The sequence below is a fragment of the Trichomonas vaginalis genome, chromosome IV (genome assembly GCF_026262505.1).
Source record: "Trichomonas vaginalis G3 chromosome IV, whole genome shotgun sequence".
NCBI classification, from domain to species: Eukaryota; Parabasalia; order Trichomonadida; family Trichomonadidae; genus Trichomonas; species Trichomonas vaginalis.
Genome location: NC_067206.1, coordinates 11,191,825 through 11,209,452, shown reverse-complemented (window position 1 = coordinate 11,209,452; position 17,628 = coordinate 11,191,825). Strand labels below are relative to the sequence as shown.

The 17,628-nt window shown below is 32.0% G+C and overlaps 5 protein-coding genes and 1 pseudogene across 6 annotated transcripts, besides 1 other annotated feature; 5 read left to right on the top strand and 1 right to left on the bottom strand.

The window, feature by feature from the left end:
• Nucleotides 1–8,381: part of a mobile genetic element that runs on past the window's edge.
• Nucleotides 10–1,042, bottom strand: TVAGG3_0070640 (annotated as a pseudogene). The gene has a single exon. A coding segment is annotated over exon 1 (1,033 nt).
• TVAGG3_0070630 (uncharacterized protein) lies at nt 6,340–7,309 on the top strand (the record flags this gene model as incomplete). The annotated part of the gene is made up of 1 exon (XM_051221686.1): nt 6,340–7,309. A coding segment is annotated over one exon (970 nt), but the record flags the coding sequence as incomplete, so codon positions are not given.
• Nucleotides 8,382–9,751: 1,370 nt separating the features above from the next.
• Nucleotides 9,752–9,988, top strand: TVAGG3_0070610 (uncharacterized protein; the record flags this gene model as incomplete). The annotated part of the gene is made up of 1 exon (XM_051221685.1): nt 9,752–9,988. The coding sequence occupies one exon, from the start codon at nt 9,752–9,754 to the stop codon at nt 9,986–9,988; it is 237 nt and encodes a 78-aa protein (XP_051106671.1).
• Nucleotides 9,989–14,662: 4,674 nt separating this feature from the next.
• TVAGG3_0070600 (OST3 / OST6 family, transporter family) lies at nt 14,663–15,225 on the top strand (the record flags this gene model as incomplete). The annotated part of the gene is made up of 1 exon (XM_001300893.1): nt 14,689–15,162. One exon carries the CDS (start codon nt 14,689–14,691, stop codon nt 15,160–15,162), a length of 474 nt encoding a protein of 157 aa, XP_001300894.1.
• Nucleotides 15,226–15,499: 274 nt separating this feature from the next.
• TVAGG3_0070590 (uncharacterized protein) lies at nt 15,500–16,335 on the top strand (the record flags this gene model as incomplete). The annotated part of the gene is made up of 1 exon (XM_001300892.1): nt 15,501–16,334. The coding sequence occupies one exon, from the start codon at nt 15,501–15,503 to the stop codon at nt 16,332–16,334; it is 834 nt and encodes a 277-aa protein (XP_001300893.1).
• A 649-nt stretch (nt 16,336–16,984) lies between these two features.
• Nucleotides 16,985–17,572, top strand: TVAGG3_0070580 (saposin family; the record flags this gene model as incomplete). Its single annotated transcript, XM_001300891.1, has 1 exon — nt 16,985–17,572. The coding sequence occupies one exon, from the start codon at nt 16,985–16,987 to the stop codon at nt 17,570–17,572; it is 588 nt and encodes a 195-aa protein (XP_001300892.1).
• Between the last annotated feature and the right edge of the window lie 56 nt (nt 17,573–17,628).

The following is a 17,628-nucleotide window of genomic DNA, read 5'->3' as shown; positions in this document are numbered from 1 at the left end:
TTGGCGTACTTGCTAATGAGCTCGCATAGAACATTACTAAGTACATTCTTACCAGTTCCTTGCTTTCCTATTAACAAAAGTACTGTTCCAGTCTTTCCACAAGGATTTTGAACGATGTAGGCGAACCAGTTCAAAACATACTCATAAAGCTCTTCATCCTCATTACATATGACATCGTGAACATGTTTCAAATATCCTTCAATAACGCTTTCATCTACTTCATTCAGTACCTCATACTCATATCCTCTGAAATAGCTGTAAATGTCATCTCTTTCGTCAAAGAATCTCATGCCTGACTTCATAAGATAGTTCTTGTTCTGACCCGCTTCATAAATCATCAGTGCGTTCACATCCTTCTCCTCAATACGTCCTACATAAACACTCTTCATGAGCTTATTGAATTCCTTGCTATCTACTGACACAAGTGTTGTTGTGTCTCGTATTCCATCATAATCTTTCACTAGATATGTCATACGTGCTCCGTCAATAACGACAACACATCTTCTTAAGTCATTTATAACACTAGCTATGTCAATACCTTCTTCACTCATGTACTTATTTCTTCTCAAGTCCTTTAGTGTGAAAGTGTCTCTAAGTTCTATTTCAAGCAATTCATTTACACATCCTTTGCAATACTTCTCTATAAAATATTTCTGTCGTTCTTTACTAAGTTTCTTAACAGCTCTGAAGAACCATGTTTTTGACTCAAACATCCTTCACAACTTCTCTCATTCATTCCTAGTTCTTTCATGTCATTATCTTCAACCTCTATGGTCTCATTGACTAAGGTCAAAGGGTTCTTAGTCATTGCTGGTCTTATCTGAAACAATGTTTGTGCAACAGGTTTAACTAGTTCAGCAACGTCCTTCCTTAATATGAATAGCTGTTTCCACTCATCTTTGCTAACAGTTCTTTCATAACCACTGACAGTAATGATTTCATTTGCTGACCTTAGACACTTATGTTCTATCATTTGTATTGCTTTTGTGTAAGGCTTTCGTGAGCATAGGTTGTATATGTCATTCCTGCAATGTTCATTCATGCCAATAGTACTAAATCCTTTCTTTGCTGTTGAGTGCATAATATCCATTAGTTCCTGTGTTCGTATTGCTGTCTCATAAAATACAACAAGACCTTTGTCATCTATGACGTACTTACCGAAAACATTGCTTATATTCTTTAACCATGAAATAACATCCTCATTCATGCTGTCAAACATGAAGTAAGGTCTTACATACTCTTCACTTATAAGATACTCCACAAAGTACTTGTTAAGCTCTATGTCCTCGTGAGCGATTTCATTAGGTTTGATATTAGTTCCTTTTGTCATTGCTGTCATGTACTTCACTCTCATAGTTCCTTTCAATAGCGTAAAAGTACTTCATTGTTTCATAACTGCTCTAAATTCTGTTCAAAATTCGTACAACATAACTTTTAACATTAGTGAAAGAACATGAGCGTAAATGTTTTGTCAAACATGAGCGTAAATGTTTTTGTCAAACATGAACGTAAATGTTTTTGTCAAGACTTCTTCATCGTAATGAGTGTAAATGTTTTGTCAAGACTTCTTCGTAAATGATTTGTCATGATTTAATCGTAAATGTTTTTGTCAAACATGAACGTACATGTTTTGTCAAGACTTCTTCATCGTAATGAGTGTAAATGTTTTGTCAAGACTTCATCGTACATGTTTTGTCAAGACTTCTTCGTAAATGTTTTGTCAAGACTTCTTCATCGTAATGAGTGTAAATGTTTTGTCAAGACTTCTTCATCGAAACTAAACGTAAATGTTTTGTCAAACATGAGCGTAAATGTTTTGTCAAACATGAGCGTAAATGTTTTTGTCAAACATGAACGTAAATGTTTTTGTCAAGACTTCTTCATCGTAATGAGTGTAAATGTTTTGTCAAGACTTCTTCGTAAATGTTTTGTCAAGACTTCTTCATCGTAATGAGTGTAAATGTTTTGTCAAGACTTCTTCATCGTAATGAGTGTAAATGTTTTGTCAAGACTTCTTCATCGAAACTAAACGTAAATGTTTTGTCAAACATGAGCGTAAATGTTTTGTCAAACATGAGCGTAAATGTTTTTGTCAAACATGAACGTAAATGTTTTTGTCAAGACTTCTTCATCGTAATGAGTGTAAATGTTTTGTCAAGACTTCTTCGTAAATGTTTTGTCAAGACTTCTTCATCGTAATGAGTGTAAATGTTTTGTCAAGACTTCTTCATCGAAACTAAACGTAAATGTTTTGTCAAGACTTCTTCATCGTAATGAGTGTAAATGTTTTGTCAAGACTTCTTCGTAAATGTTTTGTCATGACTTCTTCATCGTAATGAGCGTAAATGTTTTGTCATGATTTCTTCATCGTAATGAGCGTAAATGACCCAAAAATATATTTTAGGTGAAGAGGTGAGATCTCACCTCTTTTCTCACCTCATTGAATTTTCATGATTTCTTCATCGTATATGTTTTGTCAAACATGAACGTACATGTTTTGTCATGACCTCATCATCGTAATGAGTGTAAATGTTTTGTCATGATTTCATCGTACATGTTTTGTCGAAACTTCTTCGTAAATGTTTTGTCATGATTTCATCGTAAATGTTTTTGTCAAACATGAACGTCAATGGTTTCGTTATGGTTTCATCGTATATGTTTTGTCAAACATGAACGTACATGTTTCGTCAAACTTAAACGTAAATGTTTTTGTCAAACATGAACGTCAATGGTTTCGTTATGGTTTCTTCATCGTAATGAGCGTAAATGATCCAAAAATATATTTTAGGTGAAGAGGTGAGATCTCACCTCTTTTCTCACCTCATTGAATTTTCATGATTTCTTCATCGTAATGAGCGTATATGCTTTGTCATGATTTCATCGTAAATGATTTGCCAAACATGAACGTAAATGATTTGTCAAAACTTCATCGTATATGCTTTGTCAAGACTTCTTCATCGTAATGAACGTATATGCTTTGTCAAACATGAACGTAAATGATTTGTCGAAACTTCATCGTATATGTTTTGTCATGACTTCTTCGTATATGTTTTGTCAAGACTTCTTCATCGTAATGAACGTATATGCTTTGTCAAACATGAGCGTAAATGATTTGTCGAAACTTCATCGTATATGCTTTGTCAAAACTTCATCGTACATGTTTTGTCGAAACTTCATCGTAATGAACGTATATGTTTTGTCATGATTTCTTCGTTTATGTTTTGTCATGATTTCATCGTAATGAGCGTATATGCTTTGTCATGATTTCATCGTATATGTTTTGTCATGATTTCTTCGTATATGCTTTGTCATGACTTCTTCATCGTAATGAACGTATATGTTTTGTCATGACTTCTTCATCGTAATGAACGTATATGCTTTGTCAAACATGAGCGTAAATGATTTGTCGAAACTTCATCGTATATGCTTTGTCAAACATGAACGTAAATGATTTGTCGAAACTTCTTCATCGTAATGAGTGTACATGTTTTGTCGAAACTTCATCGTATATGCTTTGTCATGATTTCATCGTATATGTTTTGTCATAATTTCATCGTTTATGTTTTGTCAAACATGAACGTAAATGATTTGTCAAAACTTCATCGTATATGTTTTGTCATGACTTCTTCATCGGAATGAGCGTTTATGTTTTGTCATGATTTCATCGTACATGTTTTGTCATGACTTCTTCATCGTAATGAGCGTATATGCTTTGTCATGATTTCATCGTAATGAGTGTAAATGATTTGTCGAAACTTCATCGTAAATGTTTTGTCAAGACTTCTTCATCGTAATGAGTGTAAATCAGACAAAAATAATGTTTAGGTGAAGAGGTGAGATCTAACACCTTTTCTAACATGTTTTCTAACATGGAGGATTTCATTAGATATACACATTCTTCCTTCATTTCATTCTATACACAAATTACATCATAGACGATTTAATAGATATAATACTTTACTGTTTCATCTGATATAAACATTCTTCCCTAAACATTATTTTAGTTAAAGTCCATCAAATATTTTTAGGATACTTTCACCAAATAATGTGTATATCTAATGAAATCCTCCATGTTAGAAAACATGTTAGAAAAGGTGTTAGATCTCACCTCTTCACCTAAACATTATTTTTGTCTGATTTACACTCATTACGATGAAGAAGTCTTGACAAAACATTTACGATGAAGTTTCGACAAATCATTTACACTCATTACGATGAAATCATGACAAAGCATATACGCTCATTACGATGAAGAAGTCATGACAAAACATGTACGATGAAATCATGACAAAACATAAACGCTCATTCCGATGAAGAAGTCATGACAAAACATATACGATGAAGTTTTGACAAATCATTTACGTTCATGTTTGACAAAACATAAACGATGAAATTATGACAAAACATATACGATGAAATCATGACAAAGCATATACGATGAAGTTTCGACAAAACATGTACACTCATTACGATGAAGAAGTTTCGACAAATCATTTACGTTCATGTTTGACAAAGCATATACGATGAAGTTTCGACAAATCATTTACGCTCATGTTTGACAAAGCATATACGTTCATTACGATGAAGAAGTCATGACAAAACATATACGTTCATTACGATGAAGAAGTCATGACAAAGCATATACGAAGAAATCATGACAAAACATATACGATGAAATCATGACAAAGCATATACGCTCATTACGATGAAATCATGACAAAACATAAACGAAGAAATCATGACAAAACATATACGTTCATTACGATGAAGTTTCGACAAAACATGTACGATGAAGTTTTGACAAAGCATATACGATGAAGTTTCGACAAATCATTTACGCTCATGTTTGACAAAGCATATACGTTCATTACGATGAAGAAGTCTTGACAAAACATATACGAAGAAGTCATGACAAAACATATACGATGAAGTTTCGACAAATCATTTACGTTCATGTTTGACAAAGCATATACGTTCATTACGATGAAGAAGTCTTGACAAAGCATATACGATGAAGTTTTGACAAATCATTTACGTTCATGTTTGGCAAATCATTTACGATGAAATCATGACAAAGCATATACGCTCATTACGATGAAGAAATCATGAAAATTCAATGAGGTGAGAAAAGAGGTGAGATCTCACCTCTTCACCTAAAATATATTTTTGGATCATTTACGCTCATTACGATGAAGAAACCATAACGAAACCATTGACGTTCATGTTTGACAAAAACATTTACGTTTAAGTTTGACGAAACATGTACGTTCATGTTTGACAAAACATATACGATGAAACCATAACGAAACCATTGACGTTCATGTTTGACAAAAACATTTACGATGAAATCATGACAAAACATTTACGAAGAAGTTTCGACAAAACATGTACGATGAAATCATGACAAAACATTTACACTCATTACGATGATGAGGTCATGACAAAACATGTACGTTCATGTTTGACAAAACATATACGATGAAGAAATCATGAAAATTCAATGAGGTGAGAAAAGAGGTGAGATCTCACCTCTTCACCTAAAATATATTTTTGGGTCATTTACGCTCATTACGATGAAGAAATCATGACAAAACATTTACGCTCATTACGATGAAGAAGTCATGACAAAACATTTACGAAGAAGTCTTGACAAAACATTTACACTCATTACGATGAAGAAGTCTTGACAAAACATTTACGTTTAGTTTCGATGAAGAAGTCTTGACAAAACATTTACACTCATTACGATGAAGAAGTCTTGACAAAACATTTACGAAGAAGTCTTGACAAAACATTTACACTCATTACGATGAAGAAGTCTTGACAAAAACATTTACGTTCATGTTTGACAAAAACATTTACGCTCATGTTTGACAAAACATTTACGCTCATGTTTGACAAAACATTTACGTTTAGTTTCGATGAAGAAGTCTTGACAAAACATTTACACTCATTACGATGAAGAAGTCTTGACAAAACATTTACGAAGAAGTCTTGACAAAACATGTACGATGAAGTCTTGACAAAACATTTACACTCATTACGATGAAGAAGTCTTGACAAAACATGTACGTTCATGTTTGACAAAAACATTTACGATTAAATCATGACAAATCATTTACGAAGAAGTCTTGACAAAACATTTACACTCATTACGATGAAGAAGTCTTGACAAAAACATTTACGTTCATGTTTGACAAAAACATTTACGCTCATGTTTGACAAAACATTTACGCTCATGTTCTTTCACTAATGTTAAAAGTTATGTTGTACGAATTTTGAACAGAATTTAGAGCAGTTATGAAACAATGAAGTACTTTTACGCTATTGAAAGGAACTATGAGAGTGAAGTACATGACAGCAATGACAAAAGGAACTAATATCAAACCTAATGAAATCGCTCACGAGGACATAGAGCTTAACAAGTACTTTGTGGAGTATCTTATAAGTGAAGAGTATGTAAGACCTTACTTCATGTTTGACAGCATGAATGAGGATGTTATTTCATGGTTAAAGAATATAAGCAATGTTTTCGGTAAGTACGTCATAGATGACAAAGGTCTTGTTGTATTTTATGAGACAGCAATACGAACACAGGAACTAATGGATATTATGCACTCAACAGCAAAGAAAGGATTTAGTACTATTGGCATGAATGAACATTGCAGGAATGACATATACAACCTATGCTCACGAAAGCCTTACACAAAAGCAATACAAATGATAGAACATAAGTGTCTAAGGTCAGCAAATGAAATCATTACTGTCAGTGGTTATGAAAGAACTGTTAGCAAAGATGAGTGGAAACAGCTATTCATATTAAGGAAGGACGTTGCTGAACTAGTTAAACCTGTTGCACAAACATTGTTTCAGATAAGACCAGCAATGACTAAGAACCCTTTGACCTTAGTCAATGAGACCATAGAGGTTGAAGATAATGACATGAAAGAACTAGGAATGAATGAGAGAAGTTGTGAAGGATGTTTGAGTCAAAACACATGGTTCTTCAGAGCTGTTAAGAAACTTAGTAAAGAACGACAGAAATATTTTATAGAGAAGTATTGCAAAGGATGTGTAAATGAATTGCTTGAAATAGAACTTAGAGACACTTTCACACTAAAGGACTTGAGAAGAAATAAGTACATGAGTGAAGAAGGTATTGACATAGCTAGTGTTATAAATGACTTAAGAAGATGTGTTGTCGTTATTGACGGAGCACGTATGACATATCTAGTGAAAGATTATGATGGAATACGAGACACAACAACACTTGTATCAATAGATAGCAAGGAATTCAATAAGCTCATGAAGAGTATTTATGTAGGACGTATTGAGGAGAAGGATGTGAACGCACTGATGATTTATGAAGCGGGTCAGAACAAGAACTATCTTATGAAGTCAGGCATGAGATTCTTTGACGAAAGAGATGACATTTACAGCTATTTCAGAGGATATGAGTATGAGGTACTGAATGAAGTAGATGAAAGCGTTATTGAAGGATATTTGAAACATGTTCACGATGTCATATGTAATGAGGATGAAGAGCTTTATGAGTATGTTTTGAACTGGTTCGCCTACATCGTTCAAAATCCTTGTGGAAAGACTGGAACAGTACTTTTGTTAATAGGAAAGCAAGGAACTGGTAAGAATGTACTTAGTAATGTTCTATGCGAGCTCATTAGCAAGTACGCCAACAATAATATAACGGCAATAGAGAATGTGGTTGGTAGATTCAATGCTGCTATTGAGAACATGAAGCTCATCGTATGCAATGAACTAAGCTCATGCGATACGTCTAAGGTCATGAACCACGACGCACTAAAGTCAATAGTAACAGAGACTCAGTTGGACTTAAATCAGAAGTGTCAGCCAGTAAGAAAGATAGAGAATGTTTGTAATATCATCATGATATCTAACAACTTCAACTCAGTAAAGATTGACAAAGACGACAGAAGATTTGTTGTCATTGACGTAAGCAGCAGATACAAAGGAAATTACGAATATTTCTCAAATCTCATTGAAAGCTTTAATGAAGAGTTTTATTCAAACTTACTGACGTACTTCATGAGGAAAGATTTAAGTGAATTTGATGTAAGGAAGATACCATTCACCAGGGCTAAACAAGAACTCATCGAAATGAACAAAACACCTTACCAAATGTTTTACGAGGAGTTCTATGAAAAGTTTGTATCCGGATGGAATTGTACAGAGTGCTACAGAAGATATAAAGAATTTGCGAAGGAAATGAATTCTTTGCATGTAGTTCAAATGTATTTGGTGGCAAGATGAGAGAATTTGTGAAGAGAAGTAGAAAGCGAGACGGTTCTGCAAGAAGTTATATTTACGAAGCAAGTATGATATTAGAAGGTCGTGGAAAGAAAGAAACAGTGAATTATGAGGAAGTGCTTGAAAAATTCATGGAGTACATGGGAAGCAATATAACATACAACAAAGACATATACAGTGAGTTTAAGTACTACTGTGAACAGCATGAGATTGAAGTAATGAGTAAAGGAGACTTTGAAACGCTTATGAAAGACAGTAAGGAGGTCGTTCATGAGAACAGTGTTGAAATAGTTCATGAGAACAGTGAGGAGGTCATACATGAATGCAATGATGAAATAGTTCATGAGAACAGTGAGGAGGTCATACATGAGAACAGTGATGAAATAGTTCATGAGAACAGTGAGGAGGTCATACATGAGAACAGTGTTGAAATAGTTCATGAGAACAGTGAGGAGGTCATACATGAGAACAGTGATGAAATAGTTCATGAGAACAGTGAGGAGGTCATACATGAGAACAGTGATGAAATAGTTCATGAGAACAGTGAGGAGGTCATACATGAGAACAGTGATGAAATAGTTCATGATGTCGTTCGTGAAGAAGCCATTGCAACAAAGAATAATATAAAGGATTTCATAGAACTTAACAAGGAGGAGTTTAAAGAAGGCTATGAAGTGAAAAGATGTGAAGAAGATTTCTTGGCGTATTTGAAGAAAAAGAGACTAAAGCCAATGGCTCAAAATAAGTTTCAATCGATGTTTGAAAAGAAACGTTTGAGCTATGGTGGTGTAAGAAGCACATATTACTTTGTTAAGAAGTGAGGACATTTATTTTTGTCGTTAGTGTTGGAGTTTGTGTTTGTTGTTAGTGTTTGTCATTTGTGCTGAAGTTAGTACTTGATGTTAGTGTTGGAGTTTGTGTTTGTTGTTAGTGAGAGAATAAATTAAATCATGAACTTTGCCATGGTCTCTGTCCCTAGTAGTTTTCATTAAGTTCTGGAAATAATGAAAGTCATAAACTTTGCCATGGTCTCTGTCCCTAGTAGTTTTCATTATCTCACAGAGTTAATGAAAGTCATACTTTCTATCAGATGAAGCATGCAGATGAACATAATGAAAGTTAGTGAGTTTGCCACGAGTTATGAATAAAATATTGGCATATTAGATAAGATAGCTGATGAAACAGATGAAGATAAATTAAATCTTGGACTTTGCCACACTCTGTCCCTAGTTCCTCAAAATCCTTGACAACGTTGCTTAGAAATTTTGGTTCAAAACCTCATCTGATTTTAATCTGTTATGCTACCTGTTAAGTTTCGCGAGATTATAAATGTCATGGAGTTATATAAAAAGGAGGGACAGCTAGGGGCACTGGAAGTACTTGTAAGGCTATCTGTTAAGATTGCATGAAATACTAAAAAGTCATGAAATACATTATCGCTGTGCTAGCTTCACCTTAGAGTAAAATGTCAAATAAAGTCACTGAAGCAATGAAACAAAAGTTTTTGGTAGAATACCTTAAATCAGGAACTATTCCAGAAGGTTTTTACGTTCATACTATGAAGGATGGTAGAGTTCAGTTTAGAAAGATAAAGCAACCATTAGATAAAGAAGGTATATTAAGGAAGATTAAACTTCATGAGGCCAACATTGCTAAACTTAAGAAGAAGTTAGAAGAGTTGGAGAAAGGAAGAGAGTTATAAAGCAATGAATTCAAGTGGGTGAAAAAACAGGTGAAAAAAGAGGTGAGATCTCACCACTTCACCTAAATTTAAATGGATGTTTTCATACGTGTGAGGGTGGTGATATCATTAATTTTTAAGTTTATTTTATTATTTTACTGAAAATTTTTATTTGGATGTAAATGACAGAACAAAAGCAACTCATTCGAATTCCACAGTATAACAAACATACATTTAAACATTTATTCTTCCTTCCTGAGCATAACATTTCTTTCAAATACATCCGAGACCAGTTGACTTTTCATTGACTGTTTATAAAGATAGAAATAGTTATATCATTAAACCATACGATGACGAAGGTAAGTTATGTAAATTGTACGTTAAGAAGTTAGAGAAAGTTTATGGCTTCAAGTATGACTACAATAGGGTTAACACTGATGATGAAGATATTGAGGAAAATTTATGAGAACATTAGTGAAGTTGTTAGTGAGAACGATAGTGAGAACGTTTATTTTTACATTAGTGAGTTCGTTAGTGAAGTGAAGTGGGTGGTGGTTTTGTAAATATTTAAGGTTAAGTTAGTGTTGTCGTTTGTGTTGTAAAATATACGTTAACGGTTTTGTAAAGTGTCAAATTCACAAGTATTGGGTAAGGTGGAACGCAGTGCCACCATAACCAAGACTTGTATACTAACTATATTTTTCTATGTCCTCTTTGAAAACATTTGTATAGTTAAGATATAAAACTTTTGACATAAGTGTTTCAATGTCATGAACTCTTATAGCACCACTATATAATAGTCTAGCAGATATACTATCCCAGTCTATATATTCTGCTTTTTTCAAAACCTCTCTCACAATATTTTTCTTATCTAATGGTATACGTTCCATCTTACCTATAGGTATCTTTTCTTTTAACTCTTTCAATATATTGTTTGTGTCTGGAATATGTTTGAGACGGTCCATATAGTTGTCGAAGTCATTGCATATAATCTTTGAGTCTGGGAATATTATATGGCACAAATGGGATATATAGAAACTTCCACCGAACAAATCTACAAATGTTAGACCATTCGGTAGTTTCTTAAGTTCTCTCAATATAATATCTTTACATCTACTCTTATTTCCAAAGAACGGTAACGGTGGTTTTGTAAAATTCATTTATATATAATAATAAAAATGTTTTTACCCGAAAAGTGACAGAAAAGTGACAAAGCATGAAAACATATATAATTTGTGAAAAGTGAAACATTATATAATGTTTTCGACCCAGAAGAAGGCTTCTTCCCAGAAGCAATGGAGGAAGAAGAAGAGTCCTCCGAATTCACACCAGAAGACTAACAATTTTCCGAATAAAAACTTCATTTATACTAAACATCTTCGGGGCTAGAGGGCACGAAGTGCCTGGAAGCCCCACTACCTTTTTTTTTTTATTTTATACATGTATCATTAGCGAAGATGGATTTATCATTTTTACTAATTGGCTAGTCCTTATTTTTGGTTGAATTAAAAATCAAAAGTGATTTATTTAATTATTATATAATTAGCTTGATATTATAGTTAATAATAACTAATTATTTTGGAAAAAGAAATTGACGGGTGTATTTTAAATAAAAATACTTATAACTGTTGTCACTTATACTAATGCATATCTACATACTTAATGGTATATTTTTGTCCAGCAAAAAGACGATGAAATAGCAAAAAGAATAAAATTCGATTATTTAAGAGACGAACAATCTTTTTACTATCATGGTTGCTTCAATTTATCGCATGAAACTAACAGAATCAAAATATATTTAAATCTAATCTAATACACTTACGCCGATGCAATTTTGCACGCGATAATATGGTAAATTATTTGGACAGTCCAAAAAACCACTCACATCGATGACATGATAATACCAAAGATCATAAAAGACATTTACGTGTGAATATGAAAATGAATTATTTTATATCAGTATTTGGGGGATATAATCTTTAAATAAAAATAGATAAGTATAAATTATTTGATATATCTTGAATATTTATGAAACAAAATATTATCATGAAGCAAAATTATGGTTAATTTTTTGTAACAACATGATGCTAACAAGAGAGTAAATTTCCCGATTCCCCTTAAATTTTTGGGGCTTTTGTGCAAGTTATTTTGGTTTGCATGATTTGAATAAGACTATCTAAAGTTGCCTCAAAATCTCGATTGAAAGGCATTGAATTTAGTTTTGAGAAGACTTTTTTACATTTTGCGAATTACTAATTAGTATATCATTAAGATCATATTGTATTAAGTTATCAATTCTCTTAAATTTTGAAAGCTTAAGAAATTTAAAAGCACAAACAAATATATATTATTAAAATCATTGTATTGATCAATTTAAAAAATTTTGAAATTTTGAATTCGAATTTAAATGTAAGCTTTAATAGTTGTAACAGAATAGGAAGCATCACAGATGTTAATTTAGATTAATGAAAAGTTGAAATTTTTCCAATAAAATTTTATTAATGAAAAAAGATTCATGAAATACAATAATAGTAATATAAATATTTTATACAACATGTTATATAAGAGATCACTATAAATAGAATAGCTTTAAACAAAATAATCAAATCAAAATTTGTATTTGTAAACAGCAAGAGTGTTATATGCTAATATTATGTGTAACTACTCATTGGATAATGAATGCAATATAATACATTGATTTATTGGCTAAAGAAAAAAAATTATATCCTTCAATTTGGACAATCCGAAATTTTTCTCATTTTTTTGAATTGCATATATATGAATTTGCAATTGAGTGATATCAGCGAGAAACTTATATGCACGTTTAACTTTATCAGATTTCAAATGAAAACATGGATTTCATTGATTGTTTTTCAATACGAGCTCAACAAAAATGATACAAAGATGAATAAATAGTAGTGCCCCTAAAAACAAGGTAAAAAACAAAAAATTAGCAACAATATACTTAATTTCGGCCAATATGGTGAAAAGTGAATATGTCAAAAACATTTACTCCATCATCTTGTTATCTGTACCTCACGACAGACGAATATAAAGAGATATCAATTTCCAAAATTTTACCAAAAAGAGATTAGGCCTAATTTTTACGGCCAATCTTTATTATTTGTTACACAGATGCTAGATCCACTACTCCCCAAAACAATTCATTTTTTGAATGGCCATGTTTTTTAGGCCTTCATTTTATGAAAAATGCCAATATTATACGAATCTTAATATATTTATTTTTTTGTTCTCAATAAAGGTATTCAAAAGTCAATATAAACCATTCAAAATTGAGAGAAAACTCATTGAGAGGCTCGGAATTCGAGTAGTGAGGAAGGGTAAACTTTGAGAGCCAAAATTTCAATTCCCCTCAATATTTCAAAGCCCTTCTACTTAGATTTTGTGACTACCTTATATTGGTAAATGAACATTTTGAAGGTGAAACATTTCATCTTGTATAATGCTTTTTTATCTAATCCGAGTATACGCCCAAAATCAAAGCTATTACCTTAAGTTTATGGCATAACTTGCATTCATTTCAGTACTTTAAGTATTTAGCTTATGAGTTAAAGATGGAATGTCTCATTTTATATTTTTGTCATAAATGAGATTGATAGTATTAACTGGCGGCATTGCTTGCGGAAAATCAACTGTCGCAAAGATATTTGCAGAAAAATATAAAATTCCTATAATTGATGCTGATGAAATAGCTCACGATCAACAAAAACCCGGTGGAAAATCTTATAATAGAATTGTTCAAGAATTTGGGGAAGAATTCTTAAATAAAGATCGGACTATTGATAGAAAAAAACTTGGGGATCTAGTTTTTCAACATCCAGAGCAAAGAATGAAATTAAATCAAATCACACATCCACTTGTTCACCAGGAAATTAACAGACTGCTTTTTAAACATTTTTTAAATTGCGAGAAATATGTTTTCCTTGACATTCCTTTATTCTTTGAAGTAAAAAAGAGTTCAATGATTTACTCGGATATTATAACTGTAGCGTCTTCACCGGAAATTCAACTTAAACGACTTATGGAACGAAATAACTTCAGTAAGGAAGAAGCAGAAGATAGAATTAAAGCTCAAATGCCACTTGAAGAAAAATGCGCAAAATCTACAATTGTTATACAAAATGATAAGTCCCTAAAGGATCTTGAATTGCAAATTGATCATATTTATCAAAATTGGCAGAATTCGTTCCGAAAGGCAGATATTCTTTTTGATTTTCGCATCTCAATTGCATTGTTTATACTAGCATCATCTTATTCTATTTACTATTTTCTTATAAAATAATATTATTGTTATTAAATCTTTTCTATATTATAAAATCATGATGGAAAATTGAGTACTGTAGATATTTATTGTTGATCGTGACTTTAGTATTAATGCTGAATTGAGTGCTAAAGATAAAGAGGACATCAATAATTCTAAAATCACATATGTTATGTAAATTTGAATCGAATTATTTAAATTTTCAGATTTTGAATCATATGTAAATATTATATGCAAAGGATGTTACATCTAGTTAACGAATTCTTATATTTCTACTAATTAAGTAAATAAATTAATCAAATTATAGGTCATAAAATGTAGCTGAACCTACCTGAGCACTGAATAATTCCTTGGCGTTACTCACTGAGACATATTATGCTATCAACTTTTGGGATCACGAAAATAAAGTTGGAAGAGAATAAATATTAAAAGTGACAATATGAAATTTAAAGATGCAATTTTGGCTCCAATAAAGCACTTCAATGTGCCAGATGTCAAAACGCCATTATCCACAATACCAATTCCTCCTCTTTTCGTTTGCATGGCAATTGTTTGCGTCTCATTCTTTGTTATCATTGGAGGTTTCATTTATTGCATAATTCGCGATGTGGAATTCATTTCTGCAGCAAGAGGACCTGATGGAAAAGTAGTTCCTGTTGTAATTGCAGGTGGATATACGCAGACTGGAATAGAATCTTTTATTGTTGGTGCAATTTTTACAATTGGCGGAATTGCCCTTACATCAGGATTCAGATTTTTGCATGATCGTAACCAATCCAAGAAAGTTAAAAAGCAAGACGATTTAGATTTTAATGGCATATTTGGTTTGACTGCATTAATGTTTATATTCTTAATGTACTTGATCTTTGTATCAAAGATGGGAACGAACGTTCTCAGATTTACATCAAGATAAAATACAATGCACTCTACCTGAGTTATTATTACGACTAAACATATTTTTCTTATATCTTCGTAAATGAGAATGATTGTTTGAAATTTTCTCTTTTTACATTGTTGAATAGTGTAACATCTGTCATATTCTGAATTTCATAGTATACAAACTATAACATTGATTAAATAAGATGGATGCATTAATAATCGGGGGTAGTGAGCTAGTATGTATTTAATTTATGGAAACTTACATTATATCGCCATGAAAATTGTTTGAATTAAAACTAAATTTGTAGAATTCTAATGTGTTAATATTTTTGCTCAAAATGAATTATCAATGCCAAAATTTTCACTTTTTTAATGTATCGCTTTGTTCTTGTTGGCCAACAAGGGGTTGGTAAATCATCAATATTTAGCAGACTATCACCACAATCATCTCCATCGTTAGCTTTAGGTTCAAATCAATCTGTTCCTATTCCACCAGCATTATTCTCAGTTGTAACTCTTGATTTCCCTTCAACTAATTTTACTTCATCAACGTCATTAGATAACCTTCCACAAGTCTTATCAACAGCCCATGCTATACTTTTTATTATGTCAGATCCTGAAGATCCAAATCTTAATGATCTGATTTCTCTTCTAACCAAATACAATTTAAACCAAAAAAGATATGTATTCCTACACCAAGTTGATAAATTTGATAAAGAAAGTTATCCATATTTATTAGAAAAAGCGAAGCAAAATGCAAGTAGAAATGGTATAGATGAATCTCATTTCTTTGAAACATCTTTGTTTGATGGTAGTATTAATAGGACAATTCCAAAGATAGTTACGAGTTTAATGCTTCATTATTCTGAATTAGAAAATTACATCGCAAAACTCCACAAGTCATGTAATGCTACTTGCGTTATTATATGCGATGCCGCTACATACCTTCCGATTTGTAATTCCATGCCAAATCAACCAGAACAACCAACATCGATATTCGAATTTATACTAAAGGTATATCCAAAAGGAAACAAACTTACATCAGTAATATTCGAATGTAATAATTCTGTTGTAGTATTTAAGCCAATTAATGATAAAGCAGGTATTTTTATTACTTCTTCTGCAGATGGAGTTACAACAGATGGGATACAATTTAATATTAATCATGCGCTTCCAACATTAAGGAAATTAATTTCTATCGAATAAATGTTTATATTTTTCAGAAATATGCTATTTCATTATTGAATGATGTTATAGATATTAGAAACTGTACATGAATTTTATTATTAGTTTCTCCTTTAATATATAAATCAAAAGTTGGGATTTCAATCGGACACATTGCAAAGATTAGAAGATTTTCAAAAATTTAAATCTATCGATACTTTAGAGACATTTGACAACTTTCTGACAAGACTTTTTACATCTTATAAAGAAAATAACCATAATATAAAAAAAGAAATATATATAAAATGATTGAATGAAAAGAAGCTTACAGAATAATAGACTTGTGGACCTTCTGTAGCCACGAAATACAGCTCTAATTAGTGAATAAATATAATTAGAGAAATATGCTTCTTTTTGATTTCATTTTTAGAAGTGCCTCCACTCTGTATATTGAAATAAATGGCTTGGTACATAACTGGTAAACATGAGTCTAGTAGGTGATAGTAAATGCCTAACTCAGACTTATAGTACCCTTAGTTTCACCAGATTTAGATACATTGAATTTTCAATATTAGAGATCAGATTCTATTCAAAATTATTATAAATATTCTGAATTACCTCTATGTTCCCAGTCACTATTCAGATTTTGAAAAACGATAATCTGAAAAAATTGATTTGAAAATTATCGTTAAATGTTTTTCTTGGTTTCTTTCCTTCGTGCTGAATCAGAAGTTTATCATGCATTTAAATCCGGAGCTCAATGTCGCATATGTCATTCAATACATAAGAAGATGCACGATGTAGATTCCACAAAAATCGATGTTTCTCGTGATTCTCTACTAAAAGAATGCAATTCTATGCCAAAATCTACAAAAGGTCTATGTCAAATCATTGCTCTTGATTGGTATAGCCATATTCATCAATCAAAAGATGCTCAAAAGGCTTGTTCATTTGCTTGCGATGGAATCACAAGAAAAATTAAGACTCTTGAACATACCACCAGAAAGTCAAGACCACGTTCGCTTAGAGCCGAGCCGTTAGCTGTTCTCCCATGTGAAGGCTGCACTTCAATTGTTCAAGTCGCTCTGGAATTATTCCCAGAAATTGCTTCAGAATATTCAGAACCGGATTCAAACCCACTTCTTGAGGCCTGCCTAAAGGTTCCAATGTTCGCAGATAGGTGTCATCTTCTAACTCAAGAAAAAGTTACAAAAGTTTATAATTATGTGGCTGATAATCTTACTCCTTTGGAATTATGCAGCTCTTATGCTATGTGCTAAATTAAAAATCGAATTTTTAAAATCTTATTTTTTAACAACCAAAAACAATATGGTTA